Raw genomic sequence first — 20,572 nt, 5'->3', positions numbered from 1 at the left:
TAATTACTTAACAAATCACATAAATTACTATCAAAACATCATCAATTTAGTCGAAGATAATGAAAACAGCAATTATAAACTAGAAACAAAAACATAGGATAGAACATTGAGAATCTTTTCTTTACAAGAACTCTCAAACAAAAACCTAACCGACTCATATAATTAGCATACTGGTTTTTCTGATTAGTGCATAATATATATGGAATCAATCAAAAGAACAATCGAGATCTCCACCCTTCTTTTAAATTTTTCATCTTGAGAGCTTCAAATCCTCCGTATCCTCTCATCTTTTTCTTCAAATCGCCTGAAACAGAAATCCAAGCTTACAAGATTAATATGTCATCCAGAAAGAAAAAGAAAAATGTATAAGATTATAGAATATATATTCACATGTTTTTGTATTCATCTCATAGTATGGTAAAATAAAATAAAAGTTACTGATGGAATATACCCCTTATTCTAATAAAATAAGAAAGGAAAGTAAATGTTATGTCAGCAGTTACAGAGACAAGACTCATATTGAAACTGGCAAATATATTCAGACAATAAAATCCAAAAGAGTTTTCAAAGTCGTCTAAAAACACACACACAATCCGAGCCCATGACTTCACTGCAACACTTATATATTCCCATTGTAGATGAACTCAGTTTTGGAAAACCAACTCTCATTTCTACAGTATTTGGTTTTAAATTAGGCTACACCATTACATTTTGATGAACACTAGACCAAAAAGTGATATTAATTTGAGATATTTATATTACTGTAAGAATCAACTTATTTAGCTTTTGACGAGAATTGAAGCACAACCGTATAATTATACTCCAACTAACTCTAATTTGTAACATTTATGTTATTCAAAAACTAACTAATTCTTGTGAAAATATTAGTTGTTGTAAATTAACAACAATAACAGATCTGATAAAATCTATGGAATTAGATCTTTTCTGTTGTTAGAAATATTTAAATTTTGTTTGGATAAAAATTAAATCAGGTAGATAATTATGAAAAAGGAAATTAAAAAAAAATCTTAGATCAGATTCAAAAACCTGTTATGATTTAGGAGTTAGATTATACCTACACGAAATCCAGTTTTAACGAGTAAGATATAAAACACAAAATTGTAGATATGCATAATTTAAATACATGGTTTACCGTTAATTAAGATGATGGAAACTATATCAAGAAAATGAAAATAAATAATTAAAAAATCTAAGAAAGTTAAAAACGTTTTTGGTACCGTGAGGTAAACACTTGGGAGGATCTTCAAAGAGAGAACGGGAAAGTTGTTTATAAGCAACGCCGATATCGATTATAATGACGCCGGTGTCAGGTTTCTTGACGACAATATCTTTCACCGACAGCCACAAAAACAGCTCGAACTGCGACAATCCTTCTACTCCGACAAGGCTTCCGTAGCTCAGATTCGCTCTCACTACAGAGTCGAAGCGCATTCCCGTCACGGACTTGGCGAGACAAGGCGCCGCAAGGAAAACCTCGAGACGACCGTCGTTGTCAAGAGTGTAAGAGTCAACCTCTTGCGGTAACAGTCCCGCGGGGAGACCTTTTGATCGAAGAACGTCGTGGATCGTCGGACAAGACGGTGACGAGAGAGAGAATGAGAGGAAGAGAGTGGTGAAGAGAAGGGTTATTCGGTAGATGAGTTTCTCCATAGCTTTTGACTAATACAGATAGAGATTTATTTTTGCTTCCAGAGTTCCTTTTTACGGCGATGTTACAATTGTTGTAGAGAGGATATACATATTAAAGGAGGAGGAATAAAGCAATTTACGTTTTTATCCTTTGTTGGTGAGTAAAGTGGGGCCATACGTAATATATATGGTTAACGTGATTATGATTTTTAGTTAAGAAAACTAATGAAAAAATGGAAATTATATATTGATTTATAGAGTTAAAAAAATCCATGTAGAGAATTAATAACAAAATAAGTGGTTGGACAACCTGAAAATAGCTTTAAAACACTAAGAACCTTGGCTAAAAAAATAAAATAAATAATAATGATTCTAAGTGTATAAGAGAATGCTAGTTGTATTAATAAATAATTATTCAAAATTACACATGTGTATTAACAACTAAGACATCTTGAAGGTTCTTACAGTTGGATTGTTAAGCTTGTAGATGATTAAGAGGACTAGAGTCTAGAGGCATACAAATTTTAATTTTGAATTAGTCTATCATTGTTTTTAAAAATAATTACTGGAAAGTAAAAAAAATTAATTGATATTTTGACCTTATATATATTTGTATTTAGCTAATAATGTGGAAACGCATATTTATATTATAGCATGAAATATACATATATACATATATACATATAGGGATGTGATGTATACATAATTAACTTTGATTGCAGGGTAATCCAACACCTAATGAGTATGAATTAGATGTTAGAAATTGATTTTTTTTTGGTTAGAAATTGATAGTTTAAGGAGTAATATAGAATGCTTCATCATATGATTATATATATATATATATATATATGTATTTTTGTATTTGTTGGTGGTGAAAGCTTCTTAGAAAATACATGTTATCTTAAGTAGTTACAGTTGAAGAATTTTTTTCTAAAGAGACAGGAGTTCTAAAATTTTGTATTTTTGGACCATTTTTTCTTTTTCGACAAAACAAATGTCAAATACTTTAGCAAAAATATTAGATCAAAAAATTTCTGAAATTATCTTAAAATATTTATGATACATTTTTATATTAATGATACCAGTTCTTCACTATAATATTAAGTTTATCAGTGTAGAAGCAAACACAATTCAATTAAAAAAAAAAAGACGACATAAACATTTACAATATCTGACCATGAATTTTTTAATAAAAATATAAAGTGCCAACAAGCTTTGAGTCACATAAGGCTTTGCATGAAAGGGAAATAAATAACCGCTAAATACGTAACCGCTAAATTACGTGCCAGTAAAAAAAAGTCATCCTTCGTCTAAAGAACAATTAGTCCTTCTCTATTTTTTTATTTTTATTTTATTTTGAGAACAGTCTTTCTCTACTTAAAATCTTTCTCTTGGCTAAGATTTTATTTAAAGAAAATGAAATCCATTTAGAAATCATAAATAGATATCAATATGGTCATTATACCTCAGGATGAGGTAAAAACAAAATTTTAAAATAATTATCTTAAAATATGATCAACAAAGAGATTATTTAATTTTATTAAGTCATAGTTGAAGAGAGAATTACTATTCTGCCACTGTGAGAGGGTCACGCGGTCCACAGTACAGTAGGTCCCAAAATTGAGATAATGATTACGTTAACCAATAGGGGGACCGGTTTCTACTTGACGGTAACTAATAGATTCGTTACACGTGGATTATATGTGGGTCCTTTTATACCGGTTACCTGGAGATGAGTTGTCACTTGGTTCGTAGCGGTCGTTTGTTCTGTTTATACTGTGAGAGACGCAGAAGGTTACCAGTTATTAGATTGGCCCACGTGTGGCTCATGCAGCTTCACACGCGTGATACTTGTGATACCATTTGCTTTTTTTTTGTTTTTTGATCGAATTGTTTTTGTGATACCATTTGCTTTTAGTTTTATTTTGTAGTATTTGTTTTCCTTTCTTTTTTTTTTTTTGTCGACGTAGTATTTGTTTTCCAATTTTGATTAGTCTGCTGGGTCCCTGTAATTATTGGGACTTTTATTGGAAAAATCATAACGCATCTGTGATTCACAAGATAAATTCAGTTATAGCAGTGGGGTCTGTGTATTTCATAAATTTAAAAACTTTTTTAGTAAAACAAAATAAAATTAAGAGACTAATAAAAATATACGTATATACAGTTCACATAACTGGACTTTATCATCCCTGTTAAAGTTAAAATGAAGTTCAACCAGCAGAATAACATTCAAAAATGAATTTAAAAATAATTATATTTTGATTGAAAATTTAGCAATGTATTTTATTTTCGCTCAAAATTTATTTTGATAAGATGGCATTTTCAACTTTTATAGCACAATAGAAAATAATCAGCTAAATCTTACAAATTTTGCTTTGTGATAAAATATTTTTATTTATTTAAAAAAAATACTTATCAACATATATATTTTTACAAATTTAAAGACATAATTCAGAATATTTATACAGAAATATCAGTTTCACTATTTTTTATATTTAAAATCATCAACTTCAAAAGTATAGTTGTAATAAATCTATATAGACTATTAATCCTGACTATGTTTGTCATTCATTATAAACTTTCATTTCGATGAAATAAAAAAACTATAAGAAAATCATTATATGTAACACATATACAACTTAGAACTTGTTGTAAACTAACTCTTGTTGAACATTTCAAAATTGATTTTGATATACAAATAAAGTTAGAAATTTACAATTTAAATGTTTCATGTTCTATCTCTAAATCTCTAAATCTCTCAAACTTACATGTAATTAATTAGATTAATAATATTTATCTTTACTTTTTTATGTTGAATGCACATTAATTAAATTAATTTACATTCTTTTATAATTTTCATCTAATATCAATCTGGATTCAATTGAAATTAGTTGAATTGTTGTATCAAATTGATGTATGTTATGTAAAAGTTTATAATTCATAAATCGTATTTTTTTTTGTCATCAACATATACATAAAATCGTATTGTTCTATAAAATATATAACTAGATGTGATTGACGTGAATATGACATTAGTTAATACAATGTAATGTATTGGATTTTAAAAATAAAAAGGTTAGAGAGTACATTGTAGCCTATACCTTACATTATAAGTCCGACCCTATGATTTAGGCCATGAAATGTAATGAATATATAGCTTCATTGTTAATCTAGTTTTATATTTTGCAATAAATTTTAGAAAAATTCCTTGAATACCATAAATTGGATACCAATTTTCAAAAGTGCAATCAATCAAAAATACTCTAACATATGGATTTAGTGTTTAATGAGTTATTATTTAAGAGGTGAATTGAGTTTATAAACTTACATAAATAATTCTTAAACATTTATAAATAACTTAGGAGGGTTAGTTTTTTTTTATCACAAAATTAAGAATTTTAAGAAAATGTAGTCATTTAAAGGTAAATTTGAAAGTAGCAAGCCCTTTTCGGCGCCCACAGGGCGATCACGACCTTTTTCGGCGCCATGTATTTGTGGTAAAATTAGAATTTTTCTTATATTTTATATATTTCACTGTTAGTTTAGATTATAATATATTAATATAATATTGCATATATTAATAAATTATTTAGATCATAAAATTAATAATAACATATTGATATTCTCAAATCTTTTTTTGTTTCATGTTTTAAAAGTAGTTTGTTATTTTTTCGAATTTTCTAAATATTTTTTGTTTAACTTTGTTTTCACTACGGGATACAAAGCCGACAGTTTCGGAAATTCCGGAAACGCAAACCAAGAAAATAAGAAAATCCCCAAATTAGGGAATAACAAACAAAATCTGATAACCAAATAACACGTGACGGAATAATCATATAAAGTTTCTCAAATTAATTTAAATATTATGAATTTTTCGATCTGAAAATTATATAAGATTTAATTTCTATTTTTAGAATCTGTTTATTATACGGAAGAGTTCTTTTTTGGAGTTTGTCTATTATTTACAAAACTAAAATTGAAAACTATTAAACAAATTGATAATAAAAATAACATATTAACTTCTCAAAAAAGAATTTGGTTTCATGTTTTAAAATTAGTTTTTTTCTTCTGTTTTTCCAGTATATTTCCTTTTAGATTTGTTTTCAATATGGGATACAAAGTTGACAGTTTTGAAAATTTCAGAAATAGAAACCCATTAAATAAAACAAGATCCTAAATTATAAAATAACAAACAAAACCCGATAAACAAAGAATATGTGACGGAATAATCATATTTTAATGATCTTCTAAAATATTTTTTGTGTTTTCATGTTTTAAAATTAATTTTATTAATTTTTCAAATTTTCCAGTATTTTTCCGTTTAACTTTGTTTTCTATATGAGATACAAAGCCGACAGTTTGAAAAATTTCATAAAAATACATAAAATAAAAAAAATCTCAAATTAAGGAATAGCAATAAACCCTGATAAACAAAGAACACTTGAAGAAATAATCTATATTTTTAGTTTGAATATAGTAAATTTTCATTCTGATGTAAAATTATATATGATCTAAATAGTAGTTTTTAAACCTTTTAATTAAATGAAAGAGTTTGTTTTTTAGTTTTGGAGTTAGTCTTAGTCAATTTTGGATTTTATAACTGTTATTTACAAAACTAAAATTTGGAACTATTAAACAAAGGTATTAATCTATAAAATATAGTTATAAGGAGAATAATAAGTAATAACACATGATATCGATTTCAACGTCCAATAATAGATGGGGATAGTGGAAACCGCTAAACCACCACTCCAAAAATAAACATAAAACTGCTAATCACCATCTTTCCCAATAATAAGTGGTTAGGAAGATACAAAATATTTCTCTATATTGCACAATTTTATGCTAGAAAATGTGCATTGTACACACACTCCTCGGATATTGTGATACTAGGTGTTTTCCTGCACCATGTGCAACAGTAAATAAATTTTTTAATCTAACTTATATTTAAAAATAAATTTTATTAAATATTATAGATTTTACTATTTTCTTACTAATATTTAATATAGATTTGATATATATTAAATCAATTTGTATAAAACTAATAAAAATGATATAAAATTTTATAATTATCAAAATTTTAGCCTAAATAATATTTATAAAATTTGTAGGTATATAAAAAACTAATGATCTTACGATTAGATATTTAAATTTTTTTAAAAATGTAGGAATTTTTGAAAGCTTTAGTAATACAAATTGGATAATTATACCAAAATAATAATATTTCGAAATTTGAAATGTTATATATGAATATATTTATTTTATAGATGATGTATGAGCTATTACCGTATTTTAAAAAAATTTACCAAAAAGAAATATCAATATTAAATATAATATATGAATTATTACCATATTCTAATAAGTTTGCCAAAAATATAAATCAACATTAAATGAAATTATCCATGTCATATTTTTACGGAAGCCATGTCATCAATTTCAGTAGCCATGTCATATTTGTTTTGTGAAATTGATTGTAGAGAGGACATGTGGCAAAATCACTTCGCAAATATAGTCTAGAGGATACCAAGAGACCGTAAGAACATAATGCAGAATTCTATTTCTTTTTGAAAATAGAATATTTTTGTAATGAAATACTCCAATTCTATTCAATGATAAAGTGGAAATTAGAATCATGAGTAAAAATAAATAAAAACACAGCATTTGGATCTGAAACCTACAAAAAGCTGGAATAGGATGGATCATCTATATTAGAGCTAGAAACGTTTTCTTAAAGGGTTGGTTCAACAACATTATCATCTTTAGAAATTGAAGCTAAATGCGCTGAGAAAAGTGTTGTTTTATAAAGGATAAATCACGTGTTTACCATTTTCATGCTACCACTCTTTATTTTTATCACCATTAAAAAGACATTTTCAAAAAACTTTCTTTATTAAGTGGCAAAAGACTAATATGCACATATTCTTTATATATACAATAAATCAATATTTAAATAAATAAAAATCTAAAAAAATAAAAAATAATTTTTAATTTTTTTTCTGAATTATACTGTTTCGAAATTCAAACCCTAAACCTTAAAACTCAACTTTAAACCCTAAACCCTATTTTTTAAATACGAACCCTAAACCCTAAACCATCAATCCTAAACCCTATATTTTTTTGAAATAAACCCTAAACACTGAAACATCAACCATAAATCCTAAACCCTAAACCTTCAACTCTAAACCCTAAAACATCAACTCTAAACCCTAAACTTCAACTCTAAACCCTAAACCATCAACACTAAACCCTAAACTATCAACACTAAATCCTAAATCCTAAAAAGTAAACTCTAAACCCTAAACCCTAAAAAATTAACCCTAAATCCTAAAACATCAACTCTAAACCCTAAACCCTAAACCTTCAACTCTAAACCCTAAACCCTAAACCCTAAACCCTAAACCCTAAAACCTTAGAGTTGATGTTTTAGGGTTTAGATTTGAAGATTTAGGGTTTAGGATTTACATTTAGGGTTTAGAGTTGATGTTTTAGGGTTTAGATTTAAAGGTTTAGGGTTTTAGGGTTTAGGGTTCGAACTTCAGAAAAATATAAGGTTTAAGGTTTAAGGTTTACGTTTAGGGTTTAGAGTTAATGTTTTAGGGTTTTGATTTGAAGGTTTAGGGTTTAGGGTTTAGAGTTGATGTTTCGGGGTTTAGGGTTTAGAGTTGATGTTTCATGGTTTAGGGTTTAGGGTTGATGATTTAGGTTTAAAGTTGATGTTTTAAGTTTAGATTTAGGGTTTAGGGTTTACGTTTACGTTTAGGGTTAGAGTTGATGTTTTAGGATTTAGATTTGAAATTTTAGGGTTTAGGGTTTAGAGTTGATGTTTCGGGATTTAGGGTTTAGAGTTGATGTTTCATGGTTGAGGGTTTAGAGTTGATGTTTTATGGTCTAGGGTTTAGAGTTGATGATTAGGGTTTAGAGTTGATGTTTTAAGTTTTGATTAGTTAACCATATATTTTTTTTTGTCCAAGGTAATCAAAAAGATATAAATGTCTTTTACCCTTCATTAAACATGAGAGTAAAAGTAGTTAGTGTAAACATGAAAATTGGTATTTTGAAAAATAATATTTTTGGCGATTTCCCTTTTATAAATTACGAAATTGGGTTATAAAGAGTCGACTTTTTGCGGAGATTATAAAACCGTTGTTATACACCTGATGAAGCACCAATATTCTTACGTACGCATGAATATATATATATATTTTTTAAAACTGACGTACACATGAATATGGTGATGGCAAACCAGACTTTGTCGGCTTTTTACGTTGATGATAGTATGAAGTTCACGTCGATGTCGATTTCGATTTCGTTAACCGGTCATACAAAGCCGAAATAGAGCCTGTTTGTTACCATGTCGATTTCGATTTCGATTTCGTTAACCGGTCATACAAAGGGCCGCTATGACTACTATTGATTGGTCAACTAGTCATCGAATATTCTTGTTCCTTGGCTATAGCTTAGTGAACTTTATGTAAAAAGTTACTCAAGAGAGTTTTGTTAGCGAACTCAAGCCTAAGTTGCAGTCAAGGCCATCTGCCCATACATCTAGAATTTGTAGCATGATAGACTTTATATAAACTTGTGTAATATCTAGTTGTATCCCCAAGTGTCCGAAATGGATCCCTGGCCACAGACAGTGGAGAAGTAACTAAAGAGAAAACATTGAGGAATGAGGTCGAAGGTTCTGGTCCCATTTGAACTGTTTTTTTTTGGTGACCAGATGAATATCGAGAAAAGTGATTAATCAATGATAAGTAGATCCTAATTTTCTTCTTAGCTGCGTTGAAAAAATAAGCCAAATAAGCAAAAAACAAACAAACAATTTGTAGGGTCTTTTCTTTCCGAAAATGGAAATATACTCAAATGATATGAGTTTTCCTTCTTTTACGGAATCATCTTTCCTTTTCTCAGTACGATTTCAATGTTCTATACATATTGGCTAATGGAACGACACAAATCATTCAATTGTCTCGCTTCCTTGCTGAAAGAGTTAGGGTTTCGTTTATCTGACTGCTCGTCGGAGATTCGTAAGAGGCCGCAAAGGTGAGCTTGCGGAGGAGATTCAAAACGACGAGATGATGTCTGCTCGTCGTGGTGATGGTAAGAGAAAGAGGGGCACGAACAAGGAAACTGAGAAGAAGAATGGTAACGTGGGTAACAAGAAATGGAGAGTGACAAAACCACAACAAGACAAAGAGACAGAGGAGTACTTAAAGGAGAAACGTAACCTAGAATATTTGTGGAAAGCTGCGTTTCCGGTGGGAACTGATGCACTCTGCGGACTCAACTGGGACTTCAAACATCTAGAAGAAGCCTTGGAGGAACGAGGGTTTTCTCCACGGGAAGAAGTTTATGTTTTAGGGTTTGCAGAACCTTCAACACTGTCTTGACAAGGATCAAGAATACTTTTTTGTCAATGTCCCAACGGTTGTTGTCATCGAATCAAACACTGAGCCTTCTAAAGAGATCCATTCAGAGCGCAACAGAAGAAGGAACCATTACGATGAGAACGGGATGGGTTCCTTACATTCCATTAGAAGAAAGAGATAGACAAGTTGAGAAGACAAGCTCTCGGATCTTTACTTTGTTCTGTAACAATCGGAGAGCAGCTCTCAGAAACAAAAAGGAAGAACGTGTTGAGAAGATTGAGTATTGCCTTGCTTATTTCTCTGAATCGGAGGAAGATGATATTGAAGAGAGTAGTACTGAGGTGTACATAATGTTCCCCTCTGACCCCCCGGTTACGTGTTTGAGGAGTTTGCTGACGCAATTTTCAAATTTGAAGGGTTGTCTGAGGAATAAAAAGACGAGTTCAAAGAGCTTGTCGAAGAGCGTGTTCGAGTAGGAAAGGTAGCTCACCAAGCGGCTAGAGATAGGAGATCGATAGAAAGAATGAGACGACTCGCTACTAGGCCAGCATGCCTCTGAAAACATGAAGCTGTACAAATTCTATCCTCAGAATTCATCAGACTTGGCTACAAACATGATGAAGTCACCGTTCATTAGCGGATGCTACGGAAATGCTCATCAAATCCTTTGACATGGATTAGGGTTTCTGTTTTGGAGTGCAATACAAGCAAAGTTATGAACCAGTTTGTGTCTTTTTATAAATGGGGTTTGTATTCTCCTCTAGAAATTCTCAAGATCTTAGATGAGTTTGTATTTTACCCTTTTAAGTTTTTCTTAATTTGACAATAAAAAATCTCATTCATGTATGGAGTGAAACGCAAGCACAAATCATTACATATCTATACGTAAAAACAAGACAATAATTATTGTTGTGAAATAATATCAAAGTGAAAGAATATATACGATGGACTTATATATATCCCCTATATATTAATTGAGAAGCATTTGAAAAATTACAACCTTAATTTTGTATTAATTAAAAAAAACCTCAAATCCTAGGTGACACTCTAAATGCCTTCTAAATTCCATTTCAAAGAATTCTAGAGCATCTAATATAGAGTATAGTTTAATCTAATGGTGTCACATTATTCCATAATTATATAACACTAGAGAACATTATATTAACCTAAAATATAGGAAGTGTGTATTCTTTCCTTAAATAAAAGCTACGGAATTACCTAATATGATTTACATATATATGGCAATTAATGATTATAAATAATAAATATTTGATAACAATTTTTGCATCCTTCTTCATTTTTGTTTAAATTTATATTATTAAAAAAAATTAAACAATCACATTAGCCATATAATAAAAAAATTAGATTTTTTCTTATATGTTATATTTTGAATTTTTTAAAATGACTTTAAATTACAAAAATGAGGAAACATTATATGTTATATTTTTTTTTTAAAACGACTTTAAAATACACAAATGAGGACACCTTATATGTTATATTTTTCTTATATGTTAGAATTTTCTTATATTTTATATTTTGAATTTTTTTAAAACGACTTTAAATTACAAAAATATAAGTTTTCCTTAAGTATACGACTAAAAACATTAAAATGACATGTATCAATTCGATGGTTGATTTGAAAGCTTTCAAAACCATATGGAAGATAAAAGTCAAAGGTGATGATTGGTTCGACTGTGGCTGTAGAATTTTAGCTGTAAAAGTTTAGTTGTAGATAAATTGATTGTAGCTGTAATGTTGTTACTGTAGATTATTTTTGCAGAAACTTTTGCTGTAGTTAAATTTGTTGTAGCTGTAAGCTATAGACTGGAGATATTTTAAAATAAAATATGTGAAATATGTGATGTATATATAAAATAATTATTATTTTTATCACTTAAAATAATTTATATTAATATTATTTAAAATTATCAAAGTTTACTGTTATTTAAAATGTGATATGTAAATAATATTTATATTATTTAAAATATTTCAATAATTTAAAGCACCCAAAATTAGAGTAAAATATTTGTAGATGTTTTTTTATTATGATTATCTTATTTATTTGATATTATAGATATTTTTTTATTCTACAGTTTCTACAGCTTATAAATGAAAGATGTAGGTTTCTTAACTAAAATACAAAAGAAAAATGTTTGCTTTATTTTTTTTGCTGTAGCTTTAAAAATAAAGCTAAAACATGATTGATAAAAATTAATAGAAATTTGATGTATGATTTAACTTTGAAAAGTAAAGCTAAAACATGATTGGTAAAATTTAATGATTTAGAAAAAAATAAAGCTAAAGTAGGTAGATAAAGCCCAACCAATCACCCCCAAAATAATTTAACTGTGGAAACAATACTGTTCACTTTTTTCAAGAATGTCTTCGATGGAAAAAATAAGGTTTTTATGTCATAATTTGTTTAATGTCCACTAGAGAACATTATATTAACCTAAAATATAAGAAGTGTATATTCTTTCCTTAAATAAAAGCTACAGAATTACCTAATATGATTTACATATATATGACAATTAATGATTATGAATAATAAAGATTTGATAACAATTTTTGCATCCTTCTTCATTTTTTGTTTAAATTTATATTATTAAAAAAAAATAAACAATCACATTAACCATATAATAAAAAATTAGATTTTTTCTTATATATTATATTTTAAATTTTTTAAAATGACTTTAAATTACAAAAATGAGGAAACCTTATATGTTATATTTTTTTTTTTAAAACGACTTTAAAATACAAAAATGAGGACACCTTATATGTTATATTTTCTTATATGTTAGATTTATTCTTATATGTTATAGTTTGAATTTTTTAAAATGACTTTAAATTACAAAAATGTAAGTTTTCCTTAAGTATACGACTAAAAACATTAAAATGACATGTATCAGTTCGATGGTTGATTTGAAAGCTTTAAAAACCATATGAGAGATAAAAGTCAAAATAATTCAACTGTGAAAACAATAATGTTCACTTTTTCAAAAATGTGTTCGAGGAAAAAATAAGGTTTTTATGTCATAATTTGTTTAATGTCCACTAGAGAACATTATATTAACCTAAAATATAAGAAGTGTGTATTCTTTCCATAAATAAAAGCTACGAAATTACCTAATATGATTTACATATATAAGGCAATTAATGATTATGAATAATAAATATTTGATAACAATTTTTGCATCCTTTTTCATTTTGTTTAATTTTATAGTATTAAAAAAATAAACAATCACATTAACCATATAATAAAAAAATAGATTTTTTCTTATATGTTATATTTTGAATTTTTTAAAATGACTTTAAATTACAAAAATGAGGAAACCTTATATGTTATATTTTTTTAAACGACTTTAAAATACAAAAATGAGGACACCTTATATGTTATATTTTTCTTATATGTTAGATTTTTTCTTATATATTATATTTTGAATTTTTTAAAACGACTTTAAATTACAAAAATGTAAGTTTTCCTTAAGTATACGACTAAAAACATTAAAATGACATGTATCAATTCGATGGTAGATTTGAAAGCTTTCAAAACCATATGGAATATAAAAGTCAAAATAATTCAACTGTGAAAACAATACTGTTCACTTTTTTCAAGAATGTGTTTGATGGAAAAAACAAGGTTTTTATGTCATAATTTGTTTAATGTCCAATCCGATCAACCATGATGTATTAATTATAGTTTTGTTCCATTATTTTTAATAAAAATTGATCCGATCCATCGGAAATAAATTATATAATAACAACAAAAAATATTTTATATATATAAATAAAATGATCAAATATATAAAAGAAACTATCGATAATATATACAAATAAACTCACCCTACGCCTTATTCTAGTATATTAATAAAGCAGAGCAAAACATGCAATGTTTTTTGTTCTTATTGATACCGAATCCATTAGAAAGCATTAAGCAGTAGATACTTTGAGCTTCTTGGTGATGGTTGCAATGTACTTGCCTTGGTGAAACGCTTGCTCTAGCTCCAGCTGTGTTGGCTGCCTCGAACCATCTCCTGCGAATGTTCCAGCTCCATAGGGACTCCCTCCTTTAACTTTCTCCATCTCGAACATTCCAGCACCAAATGTGTAACCGATTGGGACAAATATCATCCCGTGGTGAACCAGCTGAGTTATCGCCGTCAACCTATTGATTTACCACATAAGAAAACGTTTGTTAAGATATAGGCAAAGATGTGAAGTTTATTTATTGTTTGATGAGAGAACTGACGCGGTGGTTTCTTGGCCACCACCTTGAGAGCCAGTGCTGTAGAAGATACCAGCTGGTTTACCGGCGAGTGCCTGAGTCCTCCAGAGTCCACCAGTTGCGTCCAAGAAGGCTTTGAACTGAGCAGCCATCATACCAAACCTTGTTGGGAAACCAAGGACAAAACCATCAGCTTCAGTTAGGTCGTTGGGTGTGATGATTGGTGATCCACTCTTTGGTGGTGCGCTCATCTTAAGGAGTGCTTCTTCTGGAAGCGTCTCCGGCACCTGTGTAACAACAATTCAACAATCGAGAAACCGTTAAAAAAAACAGAGTTCCTTTCTAATTGGACTCAAATCATAATGTTGTAGCCGCTTAGATGATCCATAGAACATAAGTTTGTCAATGGAACATAAAAGTGATTATGGAAGAAAGTCAGAGGTAAAGAACAAACAAACCTGCCATAGTTTGGCTTCAACACCTTCAACAGAAGCAGCACCTTTCCTTATTTCTTCAGCCAGTTTCTCCACGTGACCGTACATTGAGTAGTACCTGCAGAACACATCAAAGAGACTTTGAACCACTAAACAAAGCAAGTGCCAGTAAATAAAATATAAAACAATCGTCCGTGAAAAATCAATACACCTTCTTGTCCGATCTTAGACATTAAAAAAACATGAAATCAAGTCGCTAGAAGCAGGAACAGACTAGGAAAAAAAGATAAACAGAAAATTAACATACACGATATACACTTTGGTTGCCATCGGAATCGTCTCTTCGTTTATCTGAAGCTTAACTACTTTCTGAAGTGTTTCTCGTAAAATTGTCTTTGTGGATGATGATGATATAGGAATGGTTCAACGATCCGAAAATGCTGTAAGCGTATTTATAGTGGTCCAACATTATCTGTTTTCTTTTCTTTTTTATCCTTTTCCCAAACTTGTATTTTCCAGAGGAACTCAACTTCAACGCCCTCATTATTTGGTCAAATTGAAATCTTACCATGCACTTTTTCTTTTATATATATATATTTAGCCACCCCTTCATGAGTATTTAAAGAGACCGATGAAGAATTAAATCTTTTGGTTCATCATGAGTTGAAAAACAATATTTTCAAAAACATTTGATGTACTATGAAGCAATGAAATTAACATAAGTCATAATGAAATTTGCATAACCTCAGAGCTTTCTAAAATCACTATTTTCATATGCGTATTTTTTGGTTAAATTATTGGAACATAATAATTATCATGCCATTTCTTTAATAAGTATGGTGATTATAGCTAGCAAATGAAGCAAACAAAACTAGTGGGCCAATTTTGAGTTTCACGGGTATTATAGGGGGTATAGGTGGTCAATTCAATGACGGTCAAATTTTCGTCTGTTCTCATTTTTCCTGTATCTGTGGGAATTTTACGTAGGTTTGCCGTGATTTATGAATGTTTGAACAAAAAAAAAGTGGTCAATTCAAAACGTAGTCGTTCTCACCTGGTTTGGTATTGGACGGAAAAAGTTGATTTTATTCTATAATTTAAATTATTTAAATAACATAAAATTAATGATGATACGTGGCGTCACGCTCACCATCATGTTCCTTTTCCCTCAAAAATATGATTATCTTAACACAAGAAAGAAGCTTTCTGCTTGTTTTCTCTAGAAGATGACTTTTCTAAACAAGAAATCATAGTGTTTATCTGTTCAAGCTTTGTATGATTAAATTATGAAATAGTCTTACACAAAATGGTAGCTTGACTAAAATTATTATAAGTTTGCAAAATCAATTATCCCAATGAAATTGGTGTCTATGATACTAGGTTACTAACTAGTAAAGCTACGAAATTCTGTTCCTGAGTTTACATGTGTAATGATACTAAGTTACTAACTAATATGTTTAGGTTAATATAATCACTAATATTAAACACAGTCTCTGTTGTGAAACTAGAGAATATAATCTGTATGTTTTATATCTTATTCATAAACATAAGGAGCACTTTATATATAGGGAATTACACCGTCATAGAATAATAGAAAGACTAGAGAAAGAAAATACAAATATGGAAAGAATACAAATCATAAATTAATAAGGAAAAAAGAAACTAGGGTTTCTCTCTCTCCAACCACCGACTCTCTCTCTAGGGCGCGACCGTCTCTCTTTCTCTCTAGGTATGGGCCGGTTATGGACCGGGCCGGTTATGGACATCCACAATATGATTTATAACACTCCCCCATTGGATGCTATAACCATACAGAGTTTGTAATACGCTTTAGATGTTGTCTCATTAAAACCTTACCAGGAAAACCCAGTGGGACAAAACCATGGTGAAGGAAAAAGAGTACAACACGTATTACTCCCCCTGTTCTGAACATCACTGAAGGTCTTTCAGTCTACGCATCCCAGTCTAATGTGTGAGCTTCCTGAACGTGCAGGTAGGAAGTGATTTGGTGAACAAGTCGGCTGAGTTGTCACTGGAACGCACTTGGACGACTTGGACCTCGCCGGCTTTCTGAAGCTCGTGCGTGTAGAAGAACTTAGGCTGTATGTGCTTCGTTCGGTCTCATTTGATGTAGCCATCCTTAAGCTGAGCAATGCAAGATGCATTGTCCTCATACATCACAGTTGGTGCGTCCTTGCCTTTAGTCATCCCACAATCATCTCGGATATGGTTGGTCATGGACCGTAACCACACAAACTCGCGGCTGGCCTCGTGAATAGCCAAGATTTCCAAATGATTTGATGAAGTGGCCGCGATTTTCTGCTTCATGGAACGCCATGCGATGACCGTAACACCATGAGTAAAGACGTAACCGTCTGTGATCGAGCATTGTGAAGATCCGAGAGATAACCTGCATCAGCAAAGCCAACTTATCCTTCTTTGTTATAGTTAGTATAAAATAAACCCAAGTCTTTCGTTCCTTGCAGGTAACGAAGAATATGTTTAATCCCATCCAAGCGCCTTTGGGTTGGACAAGAGCTAAATCTAGACAATAGATTCACGGCAAAACATATATCTGGTCGTGTGTGACTAGCCAGATACATCAAAGCTCATATGGCACTGAGATATGGCACTTCGGGACCTAGGACATCTTCATCGTCCATCTTAGGACGGAACGTATCAGTGTCCATGCCGAGGGACCTCACGACCATGGGGCTCGACAACGGGTGAGACTCGGCCATATTAAATCTCTTGAGTACCTTTTCTGTATATGTCATTTGATGCACAAGGATTTCATCTTCAATGTACTCAAGCTGTAATCCCAAACAGAATTTCGTTCTTCCTAGATCTTTCATCTCGAATTCTTTCTTAAGATATTTAACTGTTTGGGAAATCTCTCCAGAGGTTCCTAGGATATTCAAATCATCAACATACACTGCTATGATTACAAAGCCCTGGCCAAATTTATTTATAAAGATACAAGAGATGATCAGATCATTCTTATATCCTTCTTTCACTAAGTACTCACTTAGTCTATTGTACCACATTCGGCCTGATTGTTTCAATCCATAAAGTGATTTATTCAACTTTATACAGTGTTGTTCTCGAGTACTCGATTTGTTTTTCAACTCTATACCCTTTGGTACTTTCATATAAATCTCATTATCCAGTGGCCCATATAAGTATGCAGTTACAACATCCATTAACCGCAAGTCTAATTTTTCTCTTATAGCCAGACTTATTAGGAATCTAAAAGTAGTAGCATCCACCACAGGGGAGTATGTCTCCTCATAATCTATTCCTGGTCTTTGTGAGAATCCTTGTGCAACAAGACGTGCTTTATATCTAACGACATTACCATGTTCGTTTCTCTTTCTCACAAAGACCCACTTATGGCCGACTGGTTTAACATCATAAGGTGTCCGGACTATTGGTCCAAAGACATCTCTCTTCTTTAAAGAGTTTAACTCCACGTTTATAGCTTCTTTCCATTTGATCCAATCTGATCGTTGAGTGCACTCATAAATAGACGTGGGTTCATGATCCTCATTATCATCCATGATTTCAAGTGCTACATTGCATGCAAATATATCATCAATGTCGACATTCTTTCTGTTCCACTGTATCCCAGACAAGACATAATTTATTGAGATCTCATTATTATCAGGGCCTTCAGTACCTTGAATCTTGGCGTTCCAAGAATCAATATCAGATACATCAGGGCCGGCCGCATCTAAGATCTTATGATCGTCCGCAATCACTATTAGGGTTTTGGGATCGGCCGCGGCTAAGTCCTGGGATTTAGGAACGGCTGCGGTCGTGTCTAGGGTTTCAACCACCTCGGTTTCATTATCTACACCTTTCTTAGTTTTCTGAGGGTTCTTATCTTTGGAACGTATTGGTCTACCACGTTTCAAATGTTGTCTAGACTCTGTAGCAACTTGATTGTGTCCCTCTTGAACATCAATTCTTATTGGTGCATTAGCAGATGGTATATATGACTTTGTCACTCTTTTCGGGTCAGCAAAGGAATCTGGCAATTGATTAGCTAGCTTTTGTAAATGTATTATCTTTTGGACTTCTAAATCACATTCTTGAGTCCGAGGATCTTGCCAAGATAAGGATGTTTGATTCCATGTAATTTCTTTTACCAGCTTATTATTATCTCCCCCTAATGTTGGATGTTCGGATTCATCGAAATGACAATCCGCATATCTGACCTTAAATAAATCACCTGTAGTTGGCTCAAGGTACTTAATAATTGTGGGAGAATCATATCCAACATATATCCCCATCCTCCTTTGAGGTCCCATCTTTGTTCTCTATGGTGGTGAAATTGGCACATAGACGGCACAACCAAATGTCTTAAGATGGGATATGTCTGGCTCATGACCCGTAAGCAATTGTAATGGGGAATATCTATGTTCACTAGACGGTCTGATATGAATCAGTTCAGCCGTGTGCAAGACCGCGTGTCCCCAAGCTGTGACCGAAAGCTTAGACCTCATAAGCAATGGTCTAGCTATCAGCTGAATTCGTTTTATGAATGATTTGGCCAAGCCGTTCTGTGTATGTACATGTGCCACGAAGTGTTCCACACTTACCCCCATGGACATACAGTAATCATTAAACGCTTGGGACGTGAACTCACCAGCATTGGTTTCTATCATTCCGACCTTAGCATAGTAAAAGGCCAATAGAGAGCGCATGTATAGACTCTAGGACTTTCTTATAGCCTTGGCCGATCTCTATGATCTGAAGGAACTCTTTGTTTCCTTCGTCCTTAGTCTCAATATGAAAGCCATTCATTCGAATGTCTTTAAAGCTCAATAGGCTTCTCTTAGAGCTGGGTGAATACAATGCATCATATATCTCTAGATGCGTAGCCTTAGGCAACATGATATTAGCCTGGCCGTAGCCCTCTATGAGACTTTAGAGACTTTTATGTCAAAAACTTTCATTCATTAATAAAATAAGTTCAAAGCAATCAAAACATAGAAAACACAAAGCAAAGAACACAAAAACATAGATGGCCAAAATCAACTTTGATCTTAACAATCAGACGTTTCATACTCCATGAGATCGTCTTGTTCATGATTGAAATCATCTTCACCATCTTGATAAGTCATATGAGCTTCATGATTCTTCCCTTTCAAACTCTCTTGGTAGAGGTCAACGAGATGTTTGGGAGGCCTACATGTCTTAGCCCAATGATTATCCATACCACATCTATGACACACGGATTTGGTCGAGTTTTATGGTTTAAATGATGTACCACGGCCTCGGCCATGACTACGGCCTCCATAAGAGTTTCCTTGTCCATGGCCATATGAGTTGCCTCGGCCTCGACCAAACAAGTTTCGGCCTCGACCACCATGTCCATTCCATTTTCCACGACCACAGCCGTATTGGCTATCACTCTAGACATGGTTCGACTCTTTCTTATCCTCTACGGCCGCATGTGCCTCAGGTAATGGGTTTGTTCCAGGAGGTCTCAATTCACTGTTCCTCATCAACAGTTCACTGTTCTGCTCAGCGAGCAAGAGACAAGAGATCAGATTAGCAAAAGTAGAGAAGCCCTTCTCACAGTATTGTTGTTGTAACAACACATTACTTGTGTGGAAGGTGGAAAATGTTTTCTCAAGTATATCCTTATCCGTTATATCCTCACCACACAGTTTCAATTTAGAAACTATCTTAAACAGGGCCGAGTTATACTCGTCCACGGACTTGAAGTCCTGGATTCTGAGATTCCTCCAATCATACATAGCCTTTGGTAATAACACCGTTCTCTGGTGATCATATCTCGTTTTCAACTCTGTCCAAAGGTCTAGAGGATTCTCAATAGTCAAATACTGATCTTTGAGACTCTCAATAAGATGATGGCGTAT

The 20,572-nt window shown here is 31.6% G+C and overlaps 2 protein-coding genes and 1 long non-coding RNA gene across 3 annotated transcripts; all 3 read right to left on the bottom strand.

Annotated features, from left to right (window-relative positions):
* BNACNNG38410D lies at nucleotides 1-1,789 on the bottom strand. The gene is made up of 2 exons (XM_013863901.3): nucleotides 1,239-1,789; nucleotides 1-304 (listed from the first exon to the last, which is right to left on the bottom strand). The coding sequence occupies exons 1-2, from the start codon at nucleotides 1,669-1,671 to the stop codon at nucleotides 210-212; spliced, it is 528 nt and encodes a 175-aa protein (XP_013719355.1). The 5' UTR covers nucleotides 1,672-1,789; the 3' UTR covers nucleotides 1-209.
* Nucleotides 1,790-9,393: 7,604 nt separating this feature from the next.
* LOC125592874 lies at nucleotides 9,394-11,199 on the bottom strand. The gene is made up of 2 exons (XR_007328571.1): nucleotides 9,882-11,199; nucleotides 9,394-9,783 (listed from the first exon to the last, which is right to left on the bottom strand). It is a non-coding gene; the product is annotated as an uncharacterized LOC125592874 (long non-coding RNA).
* Nucleotides 11,200-13,780: 2,581 nt separating this feature from the next.
* LOC106423191 (NAD(P)H dehydrogenase (quinone) FQR1) lies at nucleotides 13,781-15,217 on the bottom strand. Its single transcript, XM_013863971.3, has 4 exons — nucleotides 14,989-15,217; nucleotides 14,706-14,799; nucleotides 14,272-14,534; nucleotides 13,781-14,187 (listed from the first exon to the last, which is right to left on the bottom strand). Exons 1-4 carry the CDS (start codon nucleotides 15,009-15,011, stop codon nucleotides 13,953-13,955), a joined length of 615 nt encoding a protein of 204 aa, XP_013719425.1. The 5' UTR covers nucleotides 15,012-15,217; the 3' UTR covers nucleotides 13,781-13,952.
* Between the last annotated feature and the right edge of the window lie 5,355 nt (nucleotides 15,218-20,572).

Source organism: Brassica napus, chromosome C9 (assembly GCF_020379485.1).
Source record: "Brassica napus cultivar Da-Ae chromosome C9, Da-Ae, whole genome shotgun sequence".
NCBI classification, from domain to species: domain Eukaryota; kingdom Viridiplantae; phylum Streptophyta; class Magnoliopsida; order Brassicales; family Brassicaceae; genus Brassica; species Brassica napus.
Note: the sequence above shows the minus strand (reverse complement) of the source record. Positions and strands in the feature narration are given on the sequence as shown.

Coding starts and splice junctions, on each gene's coding strand:
- BNACNNG38410D (XM_013863901.3), bottom strand. CDS start 1,671: ATGGAGAAACTCATCTACCGAATAACCCTTCTCTTCACCACTCTCTTC. Junction 305..1,238: donor TCCCAAGTGTTTACCTCACG/GTACCAAAAACG, acceptor TTTCTGTTTCAG/GCGATTTGAAGAAAAAGATG.
- LOC106423191 (XM_013863971.3), bottom strand. CDS start 15,011: ATGGCAACCAAAGTGTATATCGT. Junction 14,535..14,705: donor TTGAAGCCAAACTATGGCAG/GTTTGTTTGTTC, acceptor GTTGTTACACAG/GTGCCGGAGACGCTTCCAGA. Junction 14,188..14,271: donor GGTGGCCAAGAAACCACCGC/GTCAGTTCTCTC, acceptor GTAAATCAATAG/GTTGACGGCGATAACTCAGC.